Source organism: Pelodiscus sinensis, chromosome 2, assembly GCF_049634645.1.
Source record: "Pelodiscus sinensis isolate JC-2024 chromosome 2, ASM4963464v1, whole genome shotgun sequence".
Lineage (NCBI taxonomy): Eukaryota > Metazoa > Chordata > Testudines > Trionychidae > Pelodiscus > Pelodiscus sinensis.
Genome location: NC_134712.1, coordinates 181,029,048 through 181,049,220, shown reverse-complemented (window position 1 = coordinate 181,049,220; position 20,173 = coordinate 181,029,048). Strand labels below are relative to the sequence as shown.

General features: G+C 45.7%; 1 protein-coding gene across 5 annotated transcripts in view; it reads left to right on the top strand.

Annotated features, from left to right (window-relative positions):
- Positions 1-20,173, top strand: part of ATP2C1 (ATPase secretory pathway Ca2+ transporting 1) — a 122,098-nt gene that overhangs the window by 21,579 nt on the left and 80,346 nt on the right. Inside the window, exons 1-2 of one of the 5 annotated variants that reach the window (XM_075921932.1) lie at positions 11,129-11,268; positions 11,753-11,900. The exons of 2 other annotated variants lie outside the window; for them this stretch is intronic. In XM_075921932.1, the coding sequence (XP_075778047.1) occupies positions 11,895-11,900 (6 nt within the window). In that variant the 5' untranslated portion in view covers positions 11,129-11,268; positions 11,753-11,894. Of the gene's footprint in view, positions 1-11,128; positions 11,269-11,752; positions 11,901-12,194; positions 12,215-20,173 lie in introns of those variants that run through there. 2 more of the 5 variants (XM_075921933.1, XM_025181914.2) reach the window with 2 other exon arrangements.

Sequence of the window (20,173 nt, the reverse complement as noted above, 5' to 3'; positions counted from 1 at the left end):
GTCTCCCCAAGAGTCTGGTGGTGGGGGAGCTCCCAAGAGCCTGCAACTGGCACGTGGGCCTGTCTGGGAGTCCTGCTCCTGTCCCTGAGCTGCTGTCCGCAGCACTGCACCCCCTTCTGCCCTGGGCTGTCATGGCTATTGTGCCATGTTTCTTGGCATTGAAAGCCCTGTGGGATGGGAGTGGAGAAAGGAGTAGGAGCTTGATTTAAAATAGCAATTCCAAGTGGCAGAGAGAAGCAGAGATGTTGGCTCAAACTGGGAGATTTTGCGTCCTGCTGCATCAGTGAGGGGGGAGAGGGAGGAGGCAGATGGGACACCAAGTGACATGATAACATCACTCTGTCATCCCACAGGAAAAGTTTTTTTTTTTAAATATATATGGAGAGATGAGTGGATAACTTTGGGAGCTACAATGGCTAGGATTACAACTTTCTAATTGTGCAAACCCAAAGACCCTTGCCCCACCCCCGTCCTAACCCTTCTCCAAGGTCCGAACTCTGCCACTGGCTCTTCCACACACACTCATCTTCACCAGTTTGGGTGTAGGAAAAAGTGCAGAGTGCAAGCTTTGGGAAGGAGTTTGAGTTTGGAATGCAGGATCTAGGCTGGGGCAGGGGTTTGAAGGGAGGCTAGGAGTTCACACTTATCCCAGGTGGTGCTGCAGGTCCCAAAGGTACCTTTGGCAGCAGCTCCTTCTAGGCAGGGGGTCTCAGCACACAGCAGCCTGCAGGGCAGGCTCCATCCTCACAGCTCCCATTGTCTGCAGTTCCTAGCCAATAGTAGCTGCAGAGACAGTGTATGGAGATCTCTAGTCCTCCCTTCAGCGAGTGCAGAGATTAGTGGCCATTTCGGGGCATGGCACCAGAGTGAAAGCAGGATGGGAGACTGCTTTCACTCTGCTGCCATGTTGGACTGTTAGCACCTGACATCTCCTGGTTTGGCTGTGGGAGCCTCTGGAAGACTCTGAGCAAAAGTGTGAGCATTGGCAACCCTAACTATGGCTCCAGTGGAAATTATGGACTTGATGCAGAAATTGAGTGAGGTTGTATGGCCTGTTTTGTGCAGGAGAGCAGATTGGAATTCAAAGTATCCCTTTTGATCTTTTATTAATCTGATCACATGAAAACAAAGGGGCAAGAGAGACTGAAATCCTTAATTCCTATCTGTTGCATTTAATAATTTGTAGGCTTATTTGTAGTCCAATCAGAGTTACTCTATATGTGGTGTTGGACTTGTGTGTGTGTGTGTATACACAGGCGCACACACACATGCATGTAAGTCCAACGCCATGCATATTGCCGCCACTTTTATCAAATCTTGGCTGTCCGTGCATGAGATTCACCTGATCTTTGTATGCGGAGACCTAACAAATGGTAAGCCCTATGTGTCTCCCTAAGAATGGCAATTTAAGAATTCGGCAGGAGCCCAGCTCTACTCTCTTGTCAACAAAGAGTCCAGAGCTCCATTCTGATTGGGAATGATTGTAAAGATAAAGCCAAGGAGTCTGAGACACATGGCCTAAACTGGGGAGTCTCCTGGTAGATAGTGATGAAATAGCTGCCAACGAGGAGTTGAGATCAAATCTCATTGAGATGAGCCCCATCTTCTCTCCTCCCCAAAACACAAGCAAGCCTCTAGCTGGAAATCTGACTAGTCCAGAAAGCCCATAAGCCACAGTTCTTTTTCTCACCTTTTATGGCTATTAATGTATGGGGTTGGGCTGGATTAAGGCATGGGCTAGCCGGGCAGCTACGTGGGGCGCCAACCTACGGGGGGTGCCTGATGGCAGCTGTAATGGGCGTGGGCTGCAGCAGCTCCCAGTGGCCACCCTGCAGCGGCCACCCGAGGCGGGGGCCGCGTTAACCCCTGCAGCGCTGGCCAGCAGCACCCTTCCGCCCTCCTCCCCCCCCCCCTGCCCACGGGGCCCTGCACGGCTAGGCTTGGGTGGCCCCAGACTGCGCACCAGCAGCGGTAGCCAGGTTGGGCACATGCGTCCTGCCGCCACCAGTTCTGCGCGGCCTCCCCACGCACTGAATGGGGGTTGGGGCTGCACATGCACCCTCTCCCACGTGCTGGCGCAGGGGCGGGGTTCTGCATGTGCCCTCCCCTACCCAGGGTGCAATTAAACTGTCTGCCCGGGGTGCTGGAATGGCTCGGTCTGGTCCTGGGGGGGAGGTGAATTCTTGCCCTTTAGCTTTTAAATTAATAGCTGAGTAGTAGAAGGTCCCATGTTTTAATCAAACCAACATGCACAAGGTAATGACTGATTACTGTCATTACTGCCCCCTGATGTGACTAGTTACTATGTCAGAAGGGGGCAGTACTCTCTTGTTTGTATTGGGACATAAAAAATTATTTGAGGGTGTATCTTTGGCCTTGGGAGGAACAGAAAGTCCTGCTGTTCCCTGAGCTGGCCCATTGTCATGGGCACACATGTATCAGTGGTCCAATAGTCAGTCGAATACTAGCACTGCTTTGCTAACAATAACCCTGGCTAGGTGCCTTCAACTCTTGACTCAACTTGTGGTCATTGAGTGGTTCACTCAAGGTCTGCTGTGCCAGTTCTCTGCACAGGGGCTGGAGCTGCACACAAACGGACCCCTGCTCCATAACCTCTATCTAGCCATATCTAACCACAAGCAACCATTACTACAAGTGACTCATTTTCAGGAATGCATGAAGAAAATGATACAGTCCCATGAAAAGGTTCCTATTCTAATATTTCTAAGAACTTCAGCATTAAAAGTGACCTCTTGAAAGTACTGCTAACTCCGTAATATAGTTACCAAGATGGCTTCAAACAGAAGTTTGCCTCATGTCATATACTAAAACTAGTGCTTTGGGACAGAAAGCATATTATATTTTCATTTAGGATCACTTTTGAAGCCTGTGGTAATCTTTGCCTTAACTGAGCTGTTTACTCTCATTGAATTTCCTTAGAAAATATTTCTGCAAATAACTAGTGGTAGTTCAAGTGTCCCATCAGTCACATTATGTTAATTCCAAATTTATTCAGGCAATTTTTAAGTTGTAATCCCTCAGGCTATGTCTACACTACAAGCCTCTTGCAGAAGAGCAAATGCAAATGGAACATTCATTTGCATTTCCTCTTTCTTTCCCTTTTGTGCAAGAGGTTTTTGCGCAAAAAAGCGCTGTGTATATGGCACCTTTTTGTGCAAAACCCCCCTTTTGCACGAGCCATTCTTCCTCAAAAACGGTTCTTGTGCAAAAGGGTGTTTTTGTGCAAAAAGGCGACATCTACACAGCACTTTATGTGCAAAAACCTCTTGCACAAAAGGGAAAGGAAGAGGAAATGTAAGAGTGTGACCTATGCAAATGAGCACTCCATTTGCATTTGCTCTTCTGCAAGAGGCTTGTAGTACTGTATAGACATAGTCTGAGGCCTGAGGTTACGTGAATTGTAGTGGTTCAGAAGCTAAATTATGGTAAAACTACAGTAAATATGGAGTTCTGGATTTAATAAATAATATAGAAGTATTATGGTACCATATTATGGCTCTGGATCAGGGCCTCATTGTACCACGTGGTAAAACATACGGAGATACTTACCCAAAATGATTTTCTTCTGGAATTGTGCTTACTGGTATCAAACAAACCTTGAATTATGAGGAGTCCTGTGGCACTTTATAGACTGACAGATTTATTGGAGCATGAGTCTGAATCTGCAAAAGCAGTGAACACGGCTACCTCTCTGTTACTTGAAACCTTAAATGGTTTCCTTCTAGGATAAATTCTTTTGCTGAATCATCTTACGTATTAGCAGTTGAAATTCAAGCCACATCTCAAATGCCTTACAGTAAGCTGGCCCTTCAAATGCACATTTTAAGTGTAAAAATTAAGAACAGCTCCCAGCATCCTTGTATGGAAACAGGAAATAAATGAGAGTCTTGAGGGAAAGCCGTGAGGCTAAATAGGAACCTATTCTGAGGTATTTGAGCATTTAAAATCCCCAGAGAAATAAATGGGAGTTGAGGATGTTTAGCACCTTTAAGGATTAGGCTGCTGTCTGCAACTATTGGCAAGTGAAGCTTCTTTAGGATCAACTACTTACTAAAAGTGTTTGCTGTTCAAATCCCTGCACTTGTCCAAACCAGACTGACAGCAAATGCCATAAAACAATGTGCTACTAAAATGGACAGTGATTCTAGGGGTCTGAAGCACCTGAAAAAGGCTTAATCCAAGCCAAAGCCATTCCTAGAGGTGTGTGGGCCCAGGATACCCCTTCTCCATCCCTTTCCTAAAGCCCCCAACCCCTCCTTTCCCAAGCAATGTTGAGAGTGGGGCAGGGCCAGCGGCACTGCTACTGTCCCCTGCACATCCCAGGCCGTACATCCCCCTGAAGTGTGGGGGCCCTCCGAAGCCACGGGGCCCAGGGCAGTTGCCCTGAACCATCCAATGGACTGTAATTGCAGCCTTACAAATCAGAAATACACACTTTGTACTGTCCAGAATGCTAGTAAACAATGCAAGCACACAGCCTATCACTTCACCAAAGGAAAATGGTATATGCACTAGCTTTGCTATCCCAAATAGTTCCTCACGTTTTATCTTTCTATAACTAAACAAGCAATTACAAGTATAGATGCCCAAAAGCCAAGATTGATCACAAAAGAGGTATTAGCTTGCCTTAACAAACTAAGTGAACTTAAAAGCAAAGGTTTTGTCTCCCCATAGTTGTAAACTTCATTGGTTGCATCTTCTTTCAGCTTCAGTATGATGAAATGTAAATTCCTTGTCTATACTTTCCCCCTTACTAGAGAATGGCTACTTAAGTGGGTGATGGTCCTTTAACATCTGTCTGGCTAGTGTGTCCTTTTCTCTGAAAAACTACTTTTATGGTGTTACTGAAATCTTTTGTAATTCTGGATAATAGTCTATAAGGGTACGTCTAAACTACATGCCTCCGTCAATGGAGGCATGTAGATTAGTTTATTCGAAAAAGGGAAATGAAGCGGCGATTTAAATAATCGCCACTTCATTTAAATTTAAATGGCTGCCCCACTCTGCTGATCAGCTGTTTGTTGGCAGATCAGGGCAGTCTGGACGCGCTGTGGTCGACAAGGAAGCCTTTGTCGACCGGCGCAGGTAAACCTGGTTTCACGAGGCATACCTGTGCCGATCGACAGAGGCTTCCTTGTCGACCGCGGTGCATGCAGACTGCCCTGATCTGCCGACAAACAGCTGATCGGCAGAGTGGGGCAACCATTTAAATTTAAATGAAGCCGCGGTTATTTAAATCGCCGCTTCATTTCCCTCTGCCGATCTGTCTAATCTACATGCCTCCGTCGACGGAGGCATGTAGTCTCGACACACCCTAATAGTGGTCTCCAATCTTTTTACACCGAAGATCACTTTTTAAATCTCAGAACAGGCGAAGATCTACCACCCCGCCCATTCCTTGAAGCCCTGCCCTCTCTATTCTCCTGCTGTCCATCACTTGCTATCCCCAGCCCTTACTTACACACTCTGATAAACAGTTTATTTTTAAATTATGCAATATATAAAATTAAAATCACGTGTTTATAGTTATGAAATAAATGGTCTGTTTATTCATGCTATTTAAATCTAAAATGAAGCATTTATAATTCTACATTTTGTGGGGACAGTTCTGCAGCTAGGGGCAGGGGAGAGGGAACAGGGTGCTGGGAGGGCAGAGGACAGGGTTCTGGGACAGCTCTGTAGCTGGGGACAGGGGAATGGGGTCTGGAGAGCGCGGACAGGGGGTGGGGTGCCAGTGGCAGCAGAGAGTCCCCTGCATCTGCTCCTCCCAGGATTCTTCTCCGCCCCTCCCCCGAAGGGAAGCCAGCACATGCCTCCTCCAGGCCTGACTCTTCCCTCCCGCGCCCCCGCAGCGCAGGGAAACCCTGCGCATGCCTGCCCAGGGGCCAAACCCCCGCGGGAGCCTGCCTTGGGGGCAACCCTCCTCCCCTCCCGCGGCAGGGCCAAACCCCTGCGGGTACCTGCCCCGGGGCCAAATCTCTCTCCCATGGCGCGGCCCGGCCTGGCCTGGCCAACCCCCGCCACCCACTCCACTCCCGTGGGCGCCTGCCAAACCCCCCTCCTGCAGCATGGCGCGGCCCAGCCAAACCCCCGCCCCCCATCCCCTCCCGCAGTGCAGCCAAACCCCGGGGCCAACCCCTGCTCCCGCAGCACAGGGAAACCCCTCCACTCAACTCACCCCTCCGGCACTCCTCCTCCAGGGCCGACGGCCTCTCCCCCAGCACGCAACAGAGCTGTGGGAGGGGAGCAGCCCGCGCACTTCCAGAACCCCTGGAAGTGACATGGGCTTCATACAGGACTTCCGTCTACCCCACGGGAAGCCAGCACTACACAAGAGGTAGGTAGTGGGGCTTCTCGGGAGTGGGGGGGAAAATGGGGGTGCCCGAACGCCTTGCGATCGACCAGTCGATCGCGATCGACGGGTTGGTGACCACAGGTCTATAAGGTCAGAAAAGACCATCTGTGATGTAGTGGGGGTGCTGTCTACTCTGTGACCCGGGATCCCCCTGTGTTGTGATGAGAGTTTCTTACTGACTCCCCCAAATGTGTATTAACACAGACACCCAGGCTCAGCCTCCCAGGGAGGGAGACAAAGGAAGAAGGGTGGAGACCAACACCTGGCTGGGGGGCAGGGCTGGAAGAGAGTTTTTTAGTTTGTCTGGAATCATGGAGGAAGCAGCCTGAGCAAGGGGGCTGGGATTTAAGGGCCCAGTCTCCCCCATCTCAAGGGGAACTGAGGCATCACAGGCCTAGCCCTGTAACTGGATTACATCTGTGCTGTGCTGTATCCTGGAGAAGCAATAAACTCCCTCTATTCTACTGGCTGGTGGAGTCTTAGTGCCACTACGGGGGTGCAGGAGATGGGGAAACCCCAATATGCCGTCACACCATCATGATCATTTAGTTTGACCTAATGCATGTTGCCGGCCACAGAACCCCTCCCAGTTCTGAAACAGACCCCTAATCTCTGGCGGAGTTTAATGAAGTCCCTTAAACATTGAATAGTTCAAGTTGGAAATGATTCACCATTTATACTGCTTTAAACTTGCAAGTGATCCATGCCCCATGCTGCAGATGAAAGTGAGAAACCCTCAGAGTCTCAGCCAATATAACCTGTGGTGGAAAAGAACTGTTCCCCCAAAGATGGTGATCAATTAGACTCTGAGCATGATCAATTAGACTTTGGTATATATGGTTGTGACTACTTTCTTCCACTATTTGATCTGAGGAAGTGGGTCTGGCCCACGAAAGCTCATCATCTAATAAACCATCTTGTTAGTCTTTAAAGTGCTACATTGTCCTGCATTTTGCTTCAACTACCCCAGACTAACACGGCTACATTTCTATCTTTAAAAGGATGTAGAGTTTGGGGATGGGGAGAGATTTGTTTGGATTTTTACCTAGAAGGAAAGGCGAAAACGTTTCAGAATATTTTAGTCAAAATATAAGTAAAATGAGATTTTCTTTAAAATGCAGTATCAACATAAAACCACAAAAATCAATAGTTTAATAAATGTTCTGATTCTTTATTCAGATCAAAGATTTCTCTAACACCCCTGGGTGGTATGGAATTTTTTTCTGCATCATTTATCTGAAAAGAGTTTAGTTGTGTAGCTTGAAGATCTTGTAGTTTTGCCTTTCATATTCCAATTAGCAATTAATCACCTTCATTTTCCTGACATTTTGGTTGGAATTCAAGCAAAATAGAAAATATTACTCCTTTAATTTTCAGACTGGTGTTCTATTACAAATACAGTTCAAAAATTGCATGTGGCTGATTACTACCAAGGAAAAGATTCTTTTTTAAAAGAGAACTACTAAATTCTATGTTTGTTCTGATTTCTGGTGTTTATCTTCAGGCTTGTAAGTATCTATCCTAACAATGTCCTGTTTGACAAATAGCTCCTACTAAAACCAAGGCTTTTCAGCAGAATCTAAAATTAACAAGTGACACTTTGGTTTGTGTAACAGGCTCAGACAACTAAAAACTGTTGCAGTGAGAGTTACACTATGATTGTCTAGAAATGTTGGAACCAAACTAGTCACAATCTATTTTAAAGAATGCTTAGAATTCAGATGATCTCACCAAATTAATAGTGTACGTTCAGTCAGACTAAACCCTGAAGCCCCGTGGCTTAAAATTGTAAACAGTTTTCATATTGTCATATTGGAAAGCAAGTTTTTGTGGTAGTGGCTGTAAATATTAGCAAAAGCTAAAGGGCTGCCATTGACTTTTAATCTTTAGCCAGAAAAATGTTAAGAATTTCTGTAAACTTTGCCTTAAAATAGCTATTGGAGTAGCTTTCACAAATTAAATGCCAGTTTGTTCACTAAATGGACTTTGCATTAATTTATGTATTTGGAAAATTTAATTCTGACCATTTATGCTAGCTCTGTTCTTCTTTTGTCTAGCTCACTATGGTTCCTTGACTATTGTTGACCATAACAATGAGAAGAGATGAACATGGGGGTGCACATGTGCAAAAAGCATGAGATTGTGCAAAATGTTTACTTGCTATGTTGCTATTTTCACACCTTTCTACTCGGGAACTGTAGTAGAATGCTCAATTTTACACAAGTCACTAAAATCTGTGTTGGTGATTCACTGTTACAATGTAGTGTACAATGCTAGTGTTTTGGGGTACTTTGCAGTGGCATCCCTAAACTCTACAAGCTCACTTTCTGACCATATAGACCATCTGTCTTGGCAACTCTTTTGGGCAGAGCCTGAAATCCTACATTGTATATCTTTGAAACCACTAACTTACCTTCTTTTAGGGGAGAAAAAGGAACATGTATTTTTCTTATCTCATAGTAGGTTAAATCAACACTTGTGTACTTCCTTTCCCCCGTAAACAGTTGCAAATATATCTGCATATAAACAAAATCTTCAGTTTTAAATGCTGGTTTATTTTTAATTCTTGATCTTGCCTAGCTGACAACTTCAGAAAGCCATACTAATGTGAGTTGAGACTTAATTTTAACCTTTGTAATGTGATTGCTGTAAACACCACTTATGAACTGACAGATTGATCTTTGGTTCCCTGTTCTCTTGTTGAAGACTGACCGCCTGTCACTTCAGCTTTATTTATGACAGGCCATCAAAGATGTATGACCATTCTTTTATATTTCTTTGAAAACCAGGTGTCAAGCCTGCATTAGGATGCACAGATCACACTTTGACCCTGCATGTCAAAACACATCATATAGTTACTACAAAATTTTTTCAAATGATTTTATTTAAAAGATCTACCCTTGATGCTCAGCACTTTCATTGGCATCCCAAAGGATGCCCTCCATCATGTTGAGGTCTAGAATCATAGAATACTATAACTGGAAGGGACTTCAAGAGATCACATCCAGTCCCCTGAACTCTTGTTAAGAAGAGCATGTGGTTGGGGTTTTTTGTTTTTTTTTTTTTGTTCCCTTTTTAATGGGAAAGGTTGGGAGGTTTTTTTTTTAAGTAAGATTATCATGGAGTTGGACAACTGGTTTACAATGTCTAGGTTTTTCTGTCATTCAGATATGTTCCTCTTTCTGGTGTTGGCTTTCATGCACTAGATTAGGAGGCCTCCAACTAGCATATGTAACTTTAATGCATCAGCAATTCAGTATGTGCTACTGGTGTTCATAAATTGTGTGACAGATTAGTGAAGAATACCATAAGTAGCAAAGGAGATTTAATTGGGATTTGGTTACTGGAAGTTGGTAGGCTAGAATTCAAATACAGCCGGTCCCCGAGTTGCGAACAGTCGACCTATGACCATTCGCAGTTAAGAACAAAGCTGTTGTAAATGGCGGACCCCGAGTTACGAACGCAATCCGCGCTTACGAACAGCGCAGTTGCATGTAACTCTATGGGGTCTGACTTACGAACGAACTGAGTTATGACCAATTGCTTGGTCCGTAACTGGTTCGTAAGTCAGGAAGAGGCTGTATTGGGTTTGTTGATAAATTGCAGTCAATTGCTCAAATACACTTTTGTCTTGTTATGAAATATACTCAAGACCAAATAACCTGTCAGTCAAATGTATTAGGGTATAAGAAAAAAGTTTATATAATACTTTTTTAGAGACTGGCAATAGTGTACAGTTTGGTAAATTTACCTTTTTTGGCAGGTGTGCTCACCAAATTACACACTTTCATAAGGTCACTTTAATCCTTGTCTCCTGTAAAAATGAGGATAATGATGCTTACCTTCTCTGCAAAATGTTTTGAGATCTATTGATTAAAAGTACTACATAATACCTAGCTCTTAAAACATTATTGAGATTGTAATGGGCAGGGACAGATCGCCCTATGTACTGTGCCTAACATGAAAGATTTTAATCTCAGCTGGAGTCTCTCTGTGTTCCTCCTAAATGAGGCAGACAATATCCAGCTCTCAGCCTCCTTATCTGTCATGTAGATAATGTTCTCTGGCAACTTCGAGAACCAGCATCTCTGATACCAAAATACACTAGCAAAGAGCTAAGGCTGCTGGAGCAGACTGCTAGGAAAGGCGGCGTCTCTGGTAAAAACGACTTTAGCAGGGGCTCGGGGGTGGAGGAAAGGTGGCTGGTGGAGCATGAAGAATGGAGGCGTTCACGGGTGGGTGGGAGGGAGCCGCAAAGCCTGGCACGGGCTTGCGAGTAGGGGTGCTGCTCTGTGGCTCCTGAGGGGTGGGGATGAGCAATCAGCTGTGCGGGGAGCTGGGCGGAGGGCGCGCTGGGTTGAAAGAGGGGGGGTGGGTGGACATAGGACGGTGACTGTCTCTGGGGCATGATTGACAGGAATGCTCAATGCGTGGGGGGGGGTCTATGCCCGCTAGGGGGCACACGCGGGGGTCGGTCTCGGGGTCAAGGCGGGCGGGGACGATGAGGGGGAGAAAGGGGGGGTGCTGTAAAAGGAGTGGCTGGCGCGCGGGCTCCTTGGAGGGGCTGGCGAGGCGCGCGGGCGCTGTCCCAAGGCCGTTGGCTGCAGCAGGGTCCAGCAACCCTGAGACACAGGGGTGGGGTGGTAGCGGCGCGCGCGCGCGCCTGTGCGCGCTCCCGGCCGCGGGGAGCAGCCCAGAGGAGGCGGTGGCGGCTCTCAGGCGCATGCCCGCCCCGCGCTCTGTCTGCGCGACAGGCTCTTCCGCTCCCGGCCCCGCGGGTAGCGGAAGTGGATCGAGCGCCCGGGGAGCGGGGATGCGTCTGTGCCGCGGCTCGGAGCCCGAGCAGTGAGAAGTGGCGGGGGGCGGAGGAACCTGCGCCAGAGGCGTCACGGGTGAGCGGCGGCGGCGGGGGCAGAGGGGGCAGCTCAAGGGACCGAGCCCCCCCCCACTCTGGGGCAGGGGACGAGGGTGGTCACAGGTCAGAGCCCCGCCCAAGCCCCCCCGTGCCTCTGACACCGCGTCACCGGCGCGGCGCGGCGCGGCGGGCGGGCGGGGGGGGGGGGAGCAGGTTCTCGGTGGCGGGGCGGCAGGGCGAGGATGATGGTGGGGGGGGATTGGGGGGGTTAGCTATGGAGCTGCTGGGACCTGGTGTAACGAAACGCGTCCTGTGCTCTTTGCTGGGGCGACTTCTGTGCTGCCTTGGTTGCTGGGTCTCCCTGTTCGGCGTGGCTGCTGGATAACTAATCCGCCCATGGCAGCGGCCAGCCAGCTCGCCCTGTGAGCCGTGTCCGTCTCGGCGCGGGCTGTGTGGATACGAGAGCGAAAGGAACCGGAGCTCCGCTTTTCCTTTTGCTCTAGCGTCCGTTTCTCTTGCAGATGTTGCTGCAGGTGGGGGCAATGGGAGCGGTGTAAGTGCCTGGGATCCTGGGGCGGCTCCCTCTTCTCCTGTGTGCCAGCTCCAGTGCTGCTGTTGCTAAAGTCTTTGTAACTAACAACTCAAGTGCAGTTTCGATGGAAAATGAAGGTAAAACTCTCATCAGAGTCATTGGCTTCATTGGAGCCCAGAGAGGGGCTTTTTTTTTTTTGGCATGTGATTTAGTGGTCCTAATTCATTCAGCTGTGTGTATACCACCCCAGGATTTACAGTGTTGCTTTGCCGTGCTCATCTAATAGCTGAGGTTTTATGTGTTGCTCCTCTTATTCTGAAATCCTACCTTACACATCATAGGACTATCATCTATGAGGCAAGATATGTGTTGAACATAATTGTGGTGCGAGCTCTCGTTTTGTCTTCTGCAAAATATATTGAAATAAATTCACCTCCTGAATGTCTTAACAGTAAGTAGGTATTTGTGCTCTTATTGACACTGGAAATTGCACCTTGTTGCTTTGAAAATAATGAATTAAATATGTATCCTAAAACTAGTGAATTCTTTAATGGGTGGCTATTTAGATTCCCTGCTCTTTTGTTGAAATAAAAAGAGAAAGCTAATATGAAATTGAAAGGTGGTTAATACTATTTTTTCCCTTTTAAGTTGCACAATTTTAGTTCCGTAGAGTAAACCTATTAACTTTTGTAGTGGCTTATTCACAATATGAAGTTTTTCAACTGCCTTTTCCTGATTTTAACAGATGGAATGGTGTTCTGATGAGATTCTTCATAATCCTATTCTGAGTATCTAAATATCATACACAAAGATATATAACGTGTAGATCTAAAAAGTCAAAACAGATGGCTTTGTTTCCATACCATTTGGCTCCCTGCCACTTCTTTTTATGTAGGATTTCTAGGTGTTCCTTCCAGTAATATAACCACTAAGAATAGTGCATAGATATCACAGTCCAGTGACTTCTCCTACCAAGCCTTTTTTATAGTGTGAACACTCTATGTATATTTGTACATAGCAGGCTGATCCTAGAATCTCTAGAGCAGTATGGTTGTGGCCCCTGAAACAATGACATCTCCCCTCACCCTGGGCTAAGACTCCCGTTCTCTGTTATACATTGACAAATTCAGTCTGTCAAAACTTGTCAGTGAGGTCTGCATCCATTGCACACTTTGGATAATAATGCTTGTGGTTTAGGAGTTCCCTAGCTTCAGTTGAATTTTTTCTGACTTGTACAGGTTGTGATTCTAGAGAAATTGTTTACTTAGCTTTAAATACAGGCAGTCCCTGGGTTACGTACAAGATAGGGACTGTAGGTTTGTTCTTAAGTTGAATCTGTATGTAAGTCGGAACTGGCGTCCAGATTCAGCCGCTGCTGAAACTGACCGCCAGTTCTGACTTACATACAGATTCAACTTAAGAACCCCAAGCGTCCCCAAGTTAGCTGCTGCTGAAACTGATCAGCGGCTGATTCCAGGAAGCCCGGGGCAGAGCAACTCTGCCTCGGGCTTCCTGTAGTCAGCGCTGGTCAGTTTCAGCAGCGGCTGAATCAGGACGCCTGGGGCAGAGCAGCTGGGGTGCTGCCGGGTTGGTCCAGTAGTGCCCAGAGCGGCGCCGCAGGACCAACCGGCAGCGTCCCAGCTACTCTGCCCCAGGGTCCACAACAAAAGTCTGGTCTGCTGGAGGGGGGGGGGCACACTAGCTGCGCCCCCCCTCCCCCAGCAGACCAGGGATACGAGGAGCAAAGCCGCAGCGGGGTGCCGCGCCTCTGAGGCTTTGCTCTGGCAAAGCCTCAGAGGCGCGGGACCCCGCCGCGGCTGCAGCTTTGCTCCCAGTGTCCCTGGTCTGCTGGGGACGGTCCCCAGCAGACCAGGGGCACCGGGAGCAGCTTTTCTCGCCCCGGAGGTCGAGGTGGCGGGACCGCTGCCTGCGAGCTCCGGGGCGAGAGAGCCCCGTTCGTAAGTGCAGATCTGACGTAAGTCGGATCCGCGTAAGTCAGGGACTGCCTGTAGAAGTAACTCCAAAATCAAGATGAATTCTACTCACAATAGAATGGGTTTATGAGAATGTTATGCTAGACATTTTTTCTTCCACATTTTTGAACTGTATGTAGTTAGTCTCTCTTTATTTGTGTAAGTCAGGGTGGCTAATGTGGTTCTTTAGTAGTTTAATATGTGGCTTCTTGAAAAGGTGTCGACTCTGGGGCTGGAGCTACAGGTGCCAACTTTCCAATGTGCTTGGAGGTGTTTACTGCTCAATCCCTTGGACCCAGGGGTAGCCAACCTGTGGCTCTCGAGATGCATGCGGCTTTTTGATTTAAAAAATTGTGGCTCCTGCTGATTCTGAGCCACGCACCTAGACTGCTCACAGCCGGGCGCTCTGTGCATGGCGCCCCAGCGCGTGCTCACGGCCGGCCGCTCTGCGCACTGTCCCCCAGTGCCTGGAGGGAAAAGCGCGTGGTGGTAGTGGCGGCTTCAGGACCCAGGCATTAGGTTAGAGCTGCGGGAGGGAAGGAGGTGCGTGCCTGTGGGGGAGGGAAGGGAGATGGGGCGGGGCTGAAGCACCTTAAACTCAGTCTTCATGGATGCAGAATAAGGCAGCCAACACCGATGTCCTATTTAAATTCCAGGGCAAAGAATCAGCATGTATCTGGTTTACACTGTGTTTCTTTAAAGAGAATTCAAAGGCTATTTTTTGCCAGGCTGAAGCAATTATTCTGAGATATTAGTCTCTCCCTTTTTGTTTTTGAACCTCTCATATTTGCAGTGCGGGACAGGCACTTCTGATTGTGCTAATTCTCAGTTCAGTTTTAATTTTAAAAGACTCACAGGACATAATAGGGCAGTAGTGTTAGATTTAAAATACATGCTGGGAATGCTTTTTTTGTGTGTGAGAATATTACTGTATTTTTAAAGGTTTTTCCTTTAATTTGTTTGTTCCTTGTCAAGTTCTCTAAAGATCTGTGGACTAGCTGTGAATTTAAGCAGCTAGAGATTTTTGTATAGATTTTTTTTTTTGACTGAAATATCCTGTAATGTTGTTTTATCACTACATTTTGTGTACTATATATTTATTTTTACCTATCTATATATAGAAAGATATAATACGTTGCTCTTTGAACTCTGTCCACTGCTATTTTGACTCTTCGTCTCCAACTGGTTGGCCACCCCTGCCCTAGACCATCTTCAGGCCCCTCCCTTCTCTCCTCCCCTCCTACCCAAAGCCTCTTGCACTCTGCAAAACAGCTGATCCCTGCAGGCCCTGGAAACACTTATTGGGAGGGCTGCTGGCAGACAGGAGGTGATGGGAACAGAAGGGGGACAGCTAATGGGGGAGTATTACTGAAGTATTACCTGGGTTCTTTGGCAATATATATTGATAAGTTCTTACTCCTTCTGATGCTCAGTTGGCTGTCTCTGACAGCAATGAGGAAAATATTTTATTTTAAGAACAAGATACTGATTGTAGAATCACAGAAAGTTGCAGTGACATACTCGAGAACCACTTGTAGCTTTTTGTTTGTACAAAGTTTTAAAGGTTTTACGGTTAATTTACTTTGAAAACAGAGCTGTGCTTTAACAATTTGAGCAGCAATGAGTTTCTTGTGGAATTGAACTTTTTAATTGTCTAAGGGAGTATTGTACTCTAGTTGCAAAGTAGTAATGTGCAACAGCAAGGAATGCATACTAGAGTTCTTCATGGAACAGACTTCACTTATTGCATTGATTTTTTTTTCTTCTTCTGTAATTTACATTGCAAGCATTTTAATGCAAAGAAATACCTAATTTAAAAATTGGGACTATTAGAGATTGAGTGTAAAAAGATGAAAATAACATGTTACCAGGTGAATGTATAAGTTTAAAAAGTGTTTATCCAGCCTGAATTGTGTATGGTAGAAATAGATACAAAAATTCTAGGCCTTTTTTTGCTTTCTCTACTACACTGTAGAGGACCAAACTAGTCTGACCCTTCTGAACATTAGTTGCGAGAGAGAGGTGATTTCTTAGTCAATTCAGTGCAAGTTAAAAAGATCTATAGGAATAAATGAGTAAAATGTGCAAGCTTAATGATTCCTTTTAATTTAAAATGTGACTTTACTTATGGGGAAGAAAGGAGACATCTTATAGATGAACAGCTGCAACTCTGGTAAATTTAGATACACACTTTCTCTCTGCCATCAATGCTGATTTATTTTCTGGATTTAACTTAAATGCCAAACCTGTTTTGTTCTTGCTGCCAAGATTTCTCATAAGTAATTTAGGTGCTGAGCCTGTAACTAATACAATATCCTTTTACTTTGTGAGGACAGATACATTAAAAGATTGTATAGTGTTTTAAAATTTACTGATGGATAAGTGCTATGTAAGAGGTAGATGTCATTATTAGGTGTAGCATCATTTATACTATATTGTGTCTGCCTTTGGGTTGTGAAAGAAACTGAGACAAAGGCAAGGGAAATGAGTGACATAACTGAGACAAAGAGGTCTGATTTAGAATATATACTGTTCCTTCAAACTAATTTTTTGTAAGTGCAGATAACTTTAACATCCATATTATGAATAGAGAGAACATGTTCAGAGATTGAAGTAATTTGAGCTGGCCATGACATTTATGGAAATGGGACAGTACACAGATAAAGGTAGAATTCTCAACATTTGCAGTGCTCCTGTTCCTCCTTTTAGTCTCCAGAAGGTTGACAGGTTGTTCTGTTATAAGTGTGTATTTTCATTACACATCTGCTATTCCATCCCTTTTCCTCCCCCCACTATTCATTTTGCTATTTTGAGTTTTTTATCTATCTTCTCTCCCGGTCAACACTTTTTGCAGCTCGATACTAGGAATGGCCATATCCTAGTAACTGTACTAGTTATCCCATCTTAAGTAGCACTTAATGTTTTTTCTGGAAGAGACATATGAATAAAGATTACAGTTAGAACTAAATTTGTATTATGTTTGGAAAAATGAATCTAAATATTTTAATAAGGTATTGCTCTGAAACATTGCTACTTTAGGTTTTGAGACTGGGAGAGTGGGTTTTTTAGAGCAGTGACTTTAAATCAGGGGTGGGCAACCTCAGGCCCGGGCGTTGGATGTGGCCTCCGGTTTATCTGGATCTGGCCAAGGCTCCATCTCCCCACCCCCAGCATTGGGGAGCCTCTGCTCGTGCTCAATCCCCCTGCTACCACCCAGCAGGGCTGGGGAAACACAACATCTACTAGCCTGTCCCCCCTCTCCCCCTGGGGTCTTGTGTGTAAAGGGAGTGTGGGGAGTGTCTTTCTCTTCACTTAGGGCCTTTTTTGCTTCTCACTTGTGTGTGGCCCTGGATAGATTTTTCTATGGGTTAGTGGCCCGCAACCCGAAAGGTTCCCCACCCCTGCTTTAAATGGTTCAACTTGAAAGTGAAAATACATTGCTCTTCTAACTTATATTGGCCTTTGCAAACTCAGTTTTGGTAAGCAATGATGTATTAATATGCAGGTATGCTTCTGAGAAGTCAACATGAAATACATTTCCCCATTTATTATTCCCTAATGGGCTGAAGAAACCCCATATTCCTAGAAGCTGGGATTCCCTCTAGTGTTGTCCCAGGACCTTGCTTATGCTTCCATCTTGTCAGCTTCAGTACAAGAATTATTTAAGATGAGGCCTGAGAAGAAGCTCCAACTGTTTTCTAGTCAGTTGGAGGATAAGAGGTGCTCATCTCATATAGTTTTTTACCTAGCTGTGGGAAAAGCACTTTTCCCCCCTTTTTGTTGGAATGATGAGTGAGAGAAACCCATGGATTCTTTTTTGAATCCTAGTACGTGATTTACTTCATAAGCAAATACTTGTTCCTTTGTCATATGCTGTTCAGAATAAAAAGCTTGTTGTGTGTAGAACAATGAAAATTGAGTTTTCCGCCTATGAGATAGTCAGGCTTAGCCACTCTCTCTCATACCTGTTCTTAAATACAGATTCATGATGCATTTTATCAACTCTTTTTTTGCCAGCTAGTCTGTTAAAGAATTTTGACCAAAATCTGCATGTGATGAAACTCTGAATTGTTGCTAACCTACAGGGAGAGGAATGCAGGTTTCTGTGAAACGGCTATTTCTGATTTATTGCTGTAGACTTCAACTTTATTCCCACAATTTTTCACCACTTTACAACAAATTGTAATTTTTTTTTTGGCATGCATAGGCCTTTTGTAGAAATATGGATATGCAGCTAAACCTTAGAGAAGAAAGGTACCCAAGGTTATGTTCCTTTGTCTTTATTAGTTGAACCTCTTCATTCTGTTGACGTCAAACCATAATTTCTGTATTTGGGATTAGTCACTGTATGGATAGTGAAACTGGGGAAGCCATGGGCAAATCACTTTACCTAGCAGGCCAGTGGCAGAGCTGGGAATGGAACCCAACTGTCCTGAGTCCTGGCCAGCTAACTCACTGAATCATGAAACAATTAGAGAATAGCTACAAACAATATTTGTCCAACCACCTGACAGTGACATCAGTATTGATTCTCTAAATTATGAACATTTCCTTCACCATTTAGTGGTGGACCTGCAAGTTAACACATTTCTGGGAAAGTATATCAGGATGAAATTGCTCATTTTGTTATTGTTACTTATCTTGTGCTACATTCAGAGTGACTTGGGGAGCAGGGTTAGGAGACTGACTGCACCTTTCCTATCCAGTCATAGAATCATAGAACACTGGAACTGGAAGGGACCTCGAGAGGTCATCAAGTCCAGTCCCCTGCCCTCATGGCAGGACCTAGTACCATCTAGACCATCCCTGATAGATGTTTGTCCCACCTGCTCTTAAATATCTCCAGAGATGGAGATTCCACAACCTCCCTAAGCAATTTATTCCAGTGTTTAACCATCCTGACAGGAAGTTTTTTCTAATGTCGAACCTAAGACTTTCCAAGGGAGGTTTAACTTCTTTTTTAAATATTAAACATGACATGCAAAAAAGACACTCCCTAGATGAAGTTGGTGATGGGAAGGTTTTGGAACCTACCATTACAGCTCCACACATTTCCTTTTCCCTCTAGGTTTATAGGCTTTTTAGACTTTAATTTGTTAATAGAGAAAATAGGTAACATGGTTCTCATCACTTCTCTCAACTTCTAGAATTAAGTTGGAGCCTAGTATTTCTGGTTATCAAAACTTTCATATGTTTATTCAAATACTTCAGTATAGTATTTCCACAAACTCACTCACTCAAGTCTACTGGCTTAGGGTTCTTTTGGGTTGAGATGGGAAGGGGAAAATGGCTTTCACAAACTTGTGTCTAAACCGCTTCAATACCCTTGTATTCTAAATGCTCTCATTCACCAAGCTGGTCATCTTACTAAATGTTGTAATCTGTTGTCCTAATCAGGTAAATTTATTTCCCAGATTTAGCAGCTGGTGTCTCTTCTCTGGCTGCTAAATTATGCTATGCTATTACAGATACTTTGTGTTTTCTCCAGTTCCCCAAAAACTTCATTTCATCTACAGTAAGGATGTTAAGTTACAGTTTGTATCGACTACATGATTAGTCAATGAGGGAAGGTGTTTTGTCCTGGCTTGTGCTGATTCAGGAGCTACCTCTGCTGCGGCTCTGCAGGCAGCCTGTCTCTTACATTTAAAATGCAGAGCTGTGGCAGGGATAGCTCATGGATTCTGCATGAGCTGGGACTGAGCTGTCCCAGCTCTCACCTGGTCTGGGTCTGCTGTGGATCTGCATTTTAAATGTAGTAAGAGCTGGGCAGTTCTTACTACATTTAAAATGCAGAGCCAACACAGTCCCAGACCGGCGTGAGCTGGGACCGCTGGGTCCAGCAGTGCCTGTTTGTGGTGGCTGGGGCTGGCTGTGGACAGGGGCTGCTGTGGGAGCTGCCTGTGGCCAGCCCAGGCTGCTGTGGACCAGGCCCGGCTGGGGGGAGGGACATTTCCCTGCTGGAACACCTGTGTACAGAGGCTGCTTTGCAGCAGCCTCCTCTTGCTGCTGCCTTTAATAGTGTTGGGATGGGGTGTGCGGCACCAGGCAGCACTGCAGAGACTCTGCTGGGGCGGGGACTGGCTTTTGAGCTGGCTCTCCCCAGCAGTTTCCTGTCCCGTCCCCCTGCACCTTGTTATCTCTGATACAGAGGCAGCAAGGGCTGAGGGGAGTGAGTAGCTGATTACTCAATTCGTCTACTCGCTTACATCCCTAATCTACAGTGGCATAGATGTAGTTTTGAAATGGAATCTGCTTTTCGGGCTTTCATGAATGCATGTCAGTGTGATCTTGTTACAGGTTGTCTACTAAAACATACTTGAAGGGTTTGTAGCTTAAAGCAACAATTGTTGAAGAGTCAGAGAAGTAGGGTTGGAATACGATGGAGTAAGGATAGTTCAAATGGAGTACAGGCAGTCCCCGGGTTACGTACAAGATAG